At 32.5% G+C, this 11,011-nt stretch overlaps 2 protein-coding genes and 1 long non-coding RNA gene across 4 annotated transcripts; all 3 read right to left on the bottom strand.

The window, feature by feature from the left end:
- Positions 1–1,001: 1,001 nt before the first annotated feature.
- LOC107955155 (uncharacterized) lies at positions 1,002–2,067 on the bottom strand. Its single transcript, XR_001699817.2, has 2 exons — positions 1,647–2,067; positions 1,002–1,419 (listed from the first exon to the last, which is right to left on the bottom strand). It is a non-coding gene; the product is annotated as an uncharacterized lncRNA (long non-coding RNA).
- A 2,850-nt stretch (positions 2,068–4,917) lies between these two features.
- LOC107955153 (probable sugar phosphate/phosphate translocator At3g11320) lies at positions 4,918–8,555 on the bottom strand. Of its 2 annotated transcripts, XM_016890882.2 has the most exons (5): positions 7,893–8,555; positions 7,499–7,794; positions 6,289–6,392; positions 5,954–6,182; positions 4,918–5,467 (listed from the first exon to the last, which is right to left on the bottom strand). In XM_016890882.2, the coding sequence occupies exons 2-5, from the start codon at positions 7,757–7,759 to the stop codon at positions 5,321–5,323; spliced, it is 741 nt and encodes a 246-aa protein (XP_016746371.1). In that variant the 5' UTR covers positions 7,760–7,794; positions 7,893–8,555; the 3' UTR covers positions 4,918–5,320. The 2 variants fall into 2 exon arrangements, with proteins under 2 accessions (XP_016746371.1, XP_016746370.1); XM_016890881.2 differs by having other exon boundaries at positions 7,499–8,555.
- Positions 8,556–8,713: 158 nt separating this feature from the next.
- Positions 8,714–10,629, bottom strand: LOC107955154 (60S ribosomal protein L35a-1). The gene is made up of 5 exons (XM_016890883.2): positions 10,388–10,629; positions 10,219–10,254; positions 9,516–9,744; positions 9,389–9,431; positions 8,714–8,862 (listed from the first exon to the last, which is right to left on the bottom strand). Exons 1-4 carry the CDS (start codon positions 10,417–10,419, stop codon positions 9,390–9,392), a joined length of 339 nt encoding a protein of 112 aa, XP_016746372.1. The 5' UTR covers positions 10,420–10,629; the 3' UTR covers positions 8,714–8,862; position 9,389.
- Between the last annotated feature and the right edge of the window lie 382 nt (positions 10,630–11,011).

Here is an 11,011-nt window from a genome sequence, read left to right as displayed (position 1 = left end):
AGGGGGAGTAAATTCGCACTACATTTTTCTTTTAGGCCACGTTTGGTTCACTATAATGGAATAGAGCTGTAATTTAATAAAGCTGTAATGGAATAGAATTATAATAGTAATTCAATTGTTTGGTTGAATGGAATGGAATAGAACTGTAATAGTATTATTGTGTTTGGTTGAATAGAATGATGTTGTAATAGCATAAGGAAAAAAACTAAAATGACTAGAATACCATTAGCATAATTTTTTTTAGTTAGATGATTATTGTTATTAAATTTTAATAAGATTATTAATATAAATAATAAATAATTTAATCATATTTTAACATAATTATTATTAAATATAATTTAATAAAATTCTTAATATAATTATTCTTATGCCAATTTACTAAAATCATAATATAAATAAGAAATAACATTGAAGTTTTCTCTGTTGTTTTCCTTATTGTATGCTTATGAATGTGTGTTACTTCATTAAACGTAAATTTATGCAGAATCGCTATTTAAATTTACAGTCATTTCTCGGATACCATTCATGAAATTATAGAAGTGTACTACATGCGTACCATAAAAATCATTGTTCTAAAAAAAATTTTGAATATTTGACAACACATTTTGCTTCTTGCTAAAAAATGGATCATACATTATCATAATTTAATGAAATCTGATTCTCTTATTTTGGTAATGGAGGCTTGGCCTTGTAACACGTAGTGCATCTATAATTGTAATATGTCTTGTTGTACAGGGGACTTTTGTAGTTAAACTTTCACTACTCTTCCAATTCAAGCTATGGCTGATAGGAGCAAATATCATCAAGTCTCATATACTCCTTTCTTTCAATCTGTTTGATCATCTTAGCAATGCCTATCCCACCTGTTTTATTGCCATTTTATTTTACATAATTTAAAGCACCTAAGCCATTTTAATAATAATAATAATGACAGCATTAAAGAAAAAGGCGGTTCTATTGCAGGAATGTGAGAGTTGGGAAAAGAAATACCTAGTGAGATCGCACTACCAAATATCATTCCATAAAATGCTACAAACGTTTAATGAAGTAACACACATTCATAAGCATACATTTGAGGACCTAATAAATTATGGGGCAAACCAGAAAATGCCATATTCATCCTACCATTGAAACTCAAAGGCATAAATTCAGAAAACCCTTTCCTCAATGTATCACAAACACCATGTTTCTCAACATTGAATTGGTCAAAACGTTGAATCCCATTGGATTCAAGGGAGAAATCTCTAAAACTAGAATCCAAATTCTCTTGATCATTGCTAATATACAGTTCACTAAAGTTTCTACAAAGATCAAGTTCACCAAACAAGTGTGGCTTAAAGTCCTCTAATGGTGGTGGTGGTGATCCATGGTCAGATAAAGACTGCCCATTGTGTGAAAACAAGCTTGAAGATGAACCATCTGATAGTAAAGAGAAACTGCTTACAGGGGAAATGCATGTACAAAAAAAACTTAAAAAACAACAAATACCCAGAACAAATTACCACTTTTTAACATCTGGGTTTTGCTCAGATTTTGAGAAAAAAAAGTGGAAATCAAAATACCCAGAACTGAAAAGACACCTATTATTTCTACTAATTTAACAAAAAAATTAGAAAAAAAGGAAATCAAAATGGGAGTAGAGTTACCTTAGGGACGACTACTCACATCGAACCAATTCGATTGTTTCTCTTCTCAAGTTTCCACCTCATACGATTCGTAATTGAAGGCCTTGTTGAAGGTTGTTAGGGTTTGTCAAAGGGTTGGTCAAGATAGAAGCATGAAAAATAGGGAGAAGGTTGGAAAGAAATAGGAAGAAGAATGAAAAAAAGAAGAAGATGCTTTAGACGTGAGAAAGAAATGAGAAGGGTAAAGTTGAAACTCAGACCAAATTTTTCATGCTGAATCGCTATTCCGTGGAGAGAGTGCCAAATGGTAAACGACAGTTTTGCGTTGAAAAACCCCGTATGGAATAAGGCTGTAATAGCCCATTACAGCCAACCAAACAATAGAATAGGCATGGGCCACCGAATTGGGGGGAATGCATTCCTATTCCCTCTAACCAAACATGTTGTTAAGGTTGTAACATATTGTGTATTAAAAGATTATGTACTATTTCTTCCTTTACTAGGTTTTTGTCCTACAGAGTTTTTCCTAGTAAGGTCTTTAACGAGGCATATCTTTTATACAATGAACATCCAAGGAGGAGTGTTATAAATGATATTAAGTGGATGTTTATTATAATCAACTTTTCGCTTTTCATCATCCTTAGCTCTTCACCTTTCATCTTTCATAACTCTTCACTTTTATCTCCTTATAACCCCTTTTTTCTATTTATGCATTAGAAAATGACAATTTTAATCTCCCTATATATATAGAAGTATACTACTTGTAATGATGATGGAAAATAAGAGAAATTGAAACAGCCCATTTTTTAGTGGTGTAGAAAATATTGGTTTCAGAATCACAAATTCGACGAGTGAGTTCATAAATATTATTATTTAATATTTACAAGTCAAAAATATAATATTATATTGAATTTTGATTTGATAATTTTTTTATAATTGAATGAATATTTAAGTACAAATGGTTTTAGAAAATTAGGTATTAGGACCTCGTTTCTGTAAACCAATCTCGTAAATATTTCTATTACATATTTGCGGAGTTACTATATAGGTGTATTGAAATTTGGTCTAAAAGTTTTGACATTTGGATAGTTAATTAAGGAAAAAGGACTAAATCGTAAAAGCTGCAAAAGTTAATCGTGTTAGTTATATTTACTAAATGATTATAAATTCATAATTGGAGGGTTTTATGACGTAATTATTCCATATTTTATTATAGTTGGGACGGTCGATGTTATTTTATTATATTTTTATGTTATCTTTTAATGTTAAATAATAATATTAATAATAGTTAAAACCAAAAACATGGTCATCTTCTTCCCATTTTTTTAGTGTCTTCACTGAATGCTCAAAAAAATAATAAAAAGAGAAGAAGTCATTGTTTTAATTTTAAGCTTTCGGCCCTTTTGCATGGTAAGCAAATTAAACACGTTTTTTAGTAAATTTTATGTTTTTAAGATCGTTGTAGCTTAATCTAGCTAACTCAAGGACTAATTTGTAAAAATGTTAAATATTTTGAATTATGCCATTAATGAATTGGTGGTGTTTTTGAAGTTTTATGATAGATTTATAAGCTTGATAGTTAAATTGGACAATTTTGTAAAGCGATTTTGTTTAATTTTTATGTTTAAGGACTAAATTGATAAAATAATAAACTTGGCATGAAATTCTTGTGCTGTTTTAATGATTATGGGCTGTAACGGCATAAGGGAAAATTTGGCTAGCATGAAATTTGTGAAATTGTGATAGATTTGAAAGTTTCGAGTTTAAAGACTAAATTGAATAAAAGGTAAAAAAAAATTAGGGTAAAAGTGTATAATGACAATTAAGGGTCAAATATATGAATTTTTATTTTTTTATGATATTTGAATTGGTTAGTGAATGAAAATATTATATTTAGATCAAGAAACAGATTAGTTGGTTGATAATTGCGGGAAAGGAAAAGTCGTCGAGTAGTCGTTGTTGAAGTGTTCGTAGCTATTGTGATTAGGTAAGTTCATATTAGATTTTTTTTTATGTTTATTGATGTTTTAAGATGAAGTTTGATATATGTGAATAGGTATATAAATAGTGTGTTGTTGAAAGCACAAAAAATAACTTATCCCTATGAAATAACGAAAAGAATAGTATAAGGGAAGTAGGGTCAAATCCTCAGGGACTGGATTGTTACAACTTCTTGTTCCTCGAAATCTTGGGCACAGTCGTGCCCAAGAAAAATAGCATACCTGAAAAAAATAAAAAAGATAGAATTAAAAATATGACGAATTGAAATTGTATAAATTGAAATTGAAATTGTAAAAAGAAACAGAATTGAGGAAAAAGATTCTTCGATTTAAGGGATTCCAGCCTCTAGTTGTCTCGATCCTCCTTGGGTTCAATCCTAGGCTTTTAGGTGATCCTTCTCATTTTAGAATAAGCCAGTTATAGTGGAAGAGGACGCCTACGACCACCAACTCCACTTATATTTTAGACTTACGATTTAGAGGAACCTGACTCTAGCCAACTATCACTTTTGTGGGACCGTCTTACACTAGATCATCATTTCTCAATGGCGAATGCCACACCATTTCATCTCTTGGGCTTGACAACCACTAACGCAATAAGTTAGCAAACTGATTGTGCAACCTTCCCAAAACATACAAAGTGGCCATTCTTTGTACAAGATGAAAATATCACTTTTGGAAGGACATGGATGGAAGCGTCATTCCGTAATACGGAGAAACGATGAATACTCGTTGAGAACCAAGCCTAAAGAGGGTAGAATTAGTGGAACTATGCTTCAAGTGGAAGATAAGACAGAGGTTGAAGTTATGGATGTTGAGTAGTTGCATTATCCCTACATTGCATAACATAACTTTTTTCTTGTATAATCTCTGGCCGATGTCTGAATTTAGGATGTGAATATGTTAGGAAATGATGTCATGCTTAGTGATGACAAGCGTGGACCTTTAAACATGGGCAATTACCAACAATAGGATTTTGGTATTTTTTGTATCTCTGATCAATGGGGTTTAGAATGATGTTTGCTTGTTGATGTGCATGATGCATGGAAGCTTTGACTTGGGCAAGTATTGTCAATAGCTTGTTATAGTTTGTGAATGAAAGGATATCTGGAAATTTGTTGGATTCTTGTCATTCTTAAAGTGTTGCATGAATCTATCCTGATGACCATATTCATCATGAATATTTGCTGAACAAAGACAATACCATGGCTAATTAAAATTAACGGAGTTAAATCACATAATCATACATCAATAATTACCAGCATATGAAAAAGACTAATCAAGCAATAAGGTGGTAAACAAATGCGTTTCCTTCTTCATTAATTAATAAAAAATATTAGCAATGTTGATAACAAATGGACTGTGTGTCAATTCTACAGACTTTTCCTTTTAAAAGAAAAAGAAGATATTCCTCTAAAACCCCAAGCTGGGAATGATAGAGACCGTTCGGTCACTTATGGGAGTTCTCTAATTTTTTTTTTTTATAATCCAGCTGATGTTTCTGACAGATATCTATGTATATATGATATATAAAACCTAGTTTTCCAGGCTTACAGGGAAAATTTTGAATCTATAGTGCAAATCCATGGCACCACAGGCTTCTACACAGCCAGAACTGCTTCTTGGGCTTTACCGTTGTCCTTGCAATAAAATAAGAAAAATTGCACGTATGTATTGTGGTCCCGGGATGTTGCCTCATTTGCTTCGTTTCTTGGCTTCACTGTAGAGTATTACGCCAAAGACTGTGAGTGTATAACCAAGCATTCCGGTAACAGAGACTGGATTTCTAAAAATTAAGATGGAAACCACCACAGCTACAGCTCCTTTTGCATTTCCTAGAACCTGAAGAGTAACCATCTCAGTATCTCAAAGATAAAATTAATGCATGTCTAAATGTCTGCATGATCATGCAAGATTTATTTCATATATACGACCAAAAGATAGATTTATTCCTGTTCATATCAGTTTCTAGAATTCAAACCTTCATAATCATAAGACCATCTTTCTATTAGAGAATACCCTTATTAGTAAGATGTAAAAAGGGAGATGTGTAAATAAGGAAAGACAGACAAAAGAATAATTAACCATATGGTATAATGGTCATTCCTATAGAAAGTTCCTAAAGCCGTGCCAATTTCTTTAAACAGTCAAACAGAGGATTCATTTCATAATCATAGGAGTTCGTAGAATTAAAATACTATTATAATAGGATACGTGTCATTTTTCTTTTGAAAGAGAATGCAACATAAACGTGGCAAGTTCCTAAAAGCCAAAATATTAGAGGAAAATGTTGAGTGAAGTCTGTTACAAGTATCACGCATGTCATACCTGCAAAGTCAGGGCACTGGTGTGTTTTGTGACCAAAAAGTTGGTCAAATTCACAAAATATGCTAGTGCTGAATTGAATAATAGATACCAAATGATCTTGATGTCATCTCTAGCAAGGGCAAGGGTAATGCCAACCACGTTTTCTTCCATAATAAGCGTTGCGGGAAGTAGAAATACGACAGCCATTGGAGCCATGTAGAGGAGGAGGTTCATGGAATTCAGCTTCTCTCTAAGATAAAATAGCAATAACTTTTCACAAACTTTTCTACTCTAGAACTAACATAAATTAAGCCATGCACAACAAAGCACGAGCAAAAGGCATAAAAATTCCTAACCCTTCAGAAGAAAGCAAGATCCCTTGTAAAACTGTCTTAAGAGCCCTTGCAGCCGTAGCTGAGATGCACATGATAAAACCAAATAGGTGGAAACTTGGTTCACCCTATGGTCATGTAAGAAAAATGAAAAATAACAATAAGAAGGCAGGTAAATCAAATGAAATATTATAAAGATAAAATGAGGAAATTTGAAGGTTTTCAAATCAATAGATGGGCAAAATTCAATGCTACACCCTTCTAAGTAGCACAACTGAAACATACAATATGGAAAATGCCAGAGAAAAAGCAGAGGAGGAAAAAGAGATGCATTGATGAATCATAAACAATAAGTTCATGAGTTAATTATCTATATGAAACCAACATAAAAGAATAGATAACCCACAAAGGGGACGGGATCCACTTATACTAGTGTAAACCTAAAGTAGTTTTACACCTTTTTGTATCTCTTTGTATGATCAATATTTTAACGATCCAACCGTTGAATTTATCGATGAAATTGTAATTGTCATGCATGTAAATTTTCAAACTGATCAGATATCTTCATCATATCGATCTAAAATACTATACATAAATATCTATTAAATGGTTGAAAGATTTTTTCCTAAAACAAATAGTTATAAATTTTTAATTTGCATCAAATTTGACATATGAATGGAGGTTGGATCGTTAATATATTGATCGTACAAAAAGATACAAAAGGGTGCACCGGTGTAAATGGATCCCTCTCCATCCACAAATTATGATCATTATTATTTAAAAACCCTCCAAATTAAGATAAGAAACAAGGCATTTCAATTCCATTTTTCAGCAACTGAATAGAGCTAGAAGCAAATCCTTCAATTCATAATTCTAAGTTCAAAGTACTGCAATCTACAACAATTAATGGATTCTTTAGGCTACATGATGGTCACAAAATTGAAATGAGACTCAAGAACACATTTATTTACAACAAGACAATAATTTGAACCATTATCCAACATAAAAAAAAGGAGCAAATCAACACTAATTTGAACAAAAATAAAAGAAACCAGTTTCCACATTCCAAAAAGATTCTCAACAGATCCCTAAAATAAGCTACCATTTTTATTAACTACTCTATCATCACTTGTATTATAAAAAACCAACAAAGTAAAGCCAAACCCATTTCCAGTAAAAGAAAAAAAAAGGGTAAACAATTTCATATTCCAAGAAAAACAAGCAAAATACATACCCCACTGGCAATGATAACCCCAGCAACAACAGGAACAAGGGTAAGATAAGTAAGCCATGCCTCCCTCTTCAATGTCATCAAGTAAGCAAATACCGCCGTAAAAAATGGCGTCGTAGCACCAACAGCCTGATTAAAGCTAACCGGAAGGAACCTCAAAGAAATATTCCCAAACACCACCGACACACAAAATACCAAACTCAACGCCGAAATCTTGAAGAATTGGACCCTAGATCGAATGGTCTGCATGGGGACCATCTTCATCCATGCAATTGCGATGTAGCTTAACAATGAACAAGCTGTCATGTGACACATGGTTAAGAAGATGGGGTATTTGAAACCATAATTGCTTAGTAAATATTTGTTTAACAACAATACACCAATGTTGGAGGAGTACCAGGCTGTTACTAGCCCGATTGTGAACAATTTGGAGTTGGTTTTCATGGTCTTCTTTGGTGTTTTGAAGATCTGGGTATCTGGGATTAAAAAAAGGAGAAAGAAAACGGTATTAACTTGAAATCTGGGAAACAATGGGTCTTTTTCTTGGAAACAGTGGGATTTTTTTTTTTTGGAATGATGGGATTGAATTAGCTTCTATGGATTTAATTGAAGTTTCTCTTTAGAAAATCAAGGATTCCCATTTCCAAAATGGAAGAAAATCTAGAAACGTGACCTTAAAAGAGAATTTTTTTTCTTTTTTTTTTAAAGAAAGCTTTTCGTGTTTTGAGGAACACCAAATGGAAAGAACGTGGCTGTCTCTCTACAGATTTTTCTGAAGAGAAGGAATAAAGAGAGAGGAAGAAATGGGATTTAAAAGCTTGTGTGTTTCTGTTTTTCTTTTTGAATTTTTCCTAATGTTATTTATCTAGGACCTTATGGAAGAGGACAAGGTGGGTTTACTAATTAATTAATTGAGACTCATTAGTTTATTCGTTTGGGTTTATTAGAAATATGTTAGCTCAATTTTAGATACAAAATTAAAGAGAAATGAATTATTTCGTTCTTTTAATTAAGAGTGAAAAGTTAAGCAAAAAATGATCATTTTAATAAATAAAGAAAATCAAAGTAGTTTTATAAAGATTCCCATCTGAGTCAAGCTCGATTAGCCCCTAGCTAAAAACCTAGCAGAAGACCAAAGATGACAATAGATTCCCAAAAAATGAATGATTATCCAAAATCTTCAAATTTAAGTAAAAATCCTTGAGAGAAGAAAATATGTGTAAACAAAATGCTGATTGTCTTATTTCATACACCATCCTAAACAAACCAAAAATAAACACAAAACATGTTGAATAAGTTTATCAAAACAAAGTGAAAAGGCAGAGTCACTCAAGTAGTCAATCACAAGCCGTTCGGCATCGAGACAGCTGCAAACAAGGAAGAAAATGCAAAATTAGGAGATAGTAAACAAGCATTAGTAGCTACAATAGTATGTCACAAGGACGATTTATATCACTTTAAAACGAGATTAATATCACTATATAAACAATTTGAACAAATGTTTTAAGGCCAGGTGCAAGGATCTAGATAAGAATTAGGCTAAAAGATGACAGATTGTGTCAACCATAGCAATGATCAAAGGTTTGAATAATTACAGATGTAGTCATTATAAAAGTTGCAGTTGTTCACATGGCTAAACTTCAACACAAATTCACAGCAAAAATTGTAATAGACACACAAAAAGGACATAACAATGAATACAGAAGGCAATTAATGTACAAAAATTAGCTTGTCCGTCAAGCAGCTAAGCTTCAAACAGAAAGTTGCAATCATTAAACTGAAGAAGATTCCTCATATACAAACAAACAAATCCCGGTTCAACCAAAGACAGTGGCAAACTCGTAAAACCACAAAACAAATAAGATAGAACATAAACTATGAAGCCAAGATTACCTTAGATATTGCTAGGGTACATGAAGACTCTGACTCGATCTCCCTGCAATGGAAACAAAAAGATAAAGTAAGATCTAAAACACAATGTTGAGAAACCCATTAGATAATGACAATGTAACACGCTCACCATAGATTTTGGGGGAAGGTTAGACTTGAACTTAGCACGGACAACACCACTGTTACCATGAGGTCTAGTGACCTTTCCCCAAATGCAGCGATAGTGTGAGCCATTCTTCTTCACCTTAGCTTTGTATATATAAGCCATGCGCTTTCCTGCATACCAAGCTACTTCCTCCTTGGTGTTAACTCCCTCAATCTGGATCAAAGAAGTATTTGGGTACTGGTTCGACTTTGACCTAACCACACCACCACCATCAAACAAATAATAAGCTTCAATCCCAAACATAAAATATAACAGCCCCCAAAATCAATTTCTAGTTCTTCAACTCAGAACATCTAAAAAAACACAACTCCAAACCCTCATTCTAAAACCTAGAAATTCAATCACCCTTTATCACCCAAACACTGATTTTAGTTTGAAAATGAAGCACTACCCAGCACCTATAGTCAATAAAAAACCTACTTCAGCAAAAAAACAAAAAGTAACTAAATTTTTGTTTCCTTCACTCAATTTCATAACAAACAAACAATACAGTTAAAACTTCAACTTTCTTTTTCCATTAAAAAAATTAAATCAGCTAAATTTAATCCTACATTTAACTAAATATTCAATTTCCGGAAAACGGGTTTCCTCTAATTCCTAAAACTAAAATCCCAGCTTAAAACCAACAACAATAAAACAGTAAAAAATTTTTGGAAAGTCTTACTACCTCTTGTAACCCAAGATGGTTCCTCTTACATAGAGTCTGCAAAAAAAAAAGAAAAAAAAAGTGAGTGAGTAAAATCCAAAAGCTATATTCCGTACGTCAAACTGGGAAAATTGATAGAAAAAAGGAGGTAGGTTCAGAACGAAGAACAAGTGAAGAGATCAAAGGTTACCTGACACGCTCTCCTTGGCGTCCCTTCACCATTTCCTCCCGATTCGGACGCTGAAGCTTATTCCTTTCGAATCCTGAAAAAGCTCTAAAACCCTAATAAGATTTCCGATTTGGGGGAAATTTATATAGAGCGGCTGTAAGTTTTTAGATATGAAGGAAATTATGAAATGAAGTTGGGCCAGTGTTCTTTTAAAAAAAAAACTCAAAGGACTCAAAATCGAAGGTATCTGTTCATGGGCCAAGCCCTCGTTTTTACATGTTTAGATTCCTAACTATTTATCGTGGAATAGATTTTGGTTACATTATAAAATCAATAACTATGGCACTTCACGTGTATTTAAATACAATACTTTATATTAAGTTAACGAAGTAACTCAAACACTATTCAATCATTAAATGAGTTGAAAATTTAATTTTTAAAATTATGAAAATAGATAGAATCAATTATGTGTTTTTAAAATTAGGGTAAACTGTTAAAATAGTCACTTTTGTTTACCTTAGCTTACATTTTAATCACTTTGTTTAAAATGTTACGTTTTAGTCACTTATGTTAACGTGTTGTAAAATTTTAGTCACTAAGCTGTTAACAGTATAATGGTAAGCTAACATGGCATGTTAAATCATC

Source organism: Gossypium hirsutum, chromosome D04 (assembly GCF_007990345.1).
Source record: "Gossypium hirsutum isolate 1008001.06 chromosome D04, Gossypium_hirsutum_v2.1, whole genome shotgun sequence".
Taxonomy (NCBI): Eukaryota; Viridiplantae; Streptophyta; class Magnoliopsida; order Malvales; family Malvaceae; genus Gossypium; species Gossypium hirsutum.
The sequence above is the reverse complement of the archived record's forward strand: the minus strand, read 5'-3'. Positions and strand labels throughout refer to the sequence as shown.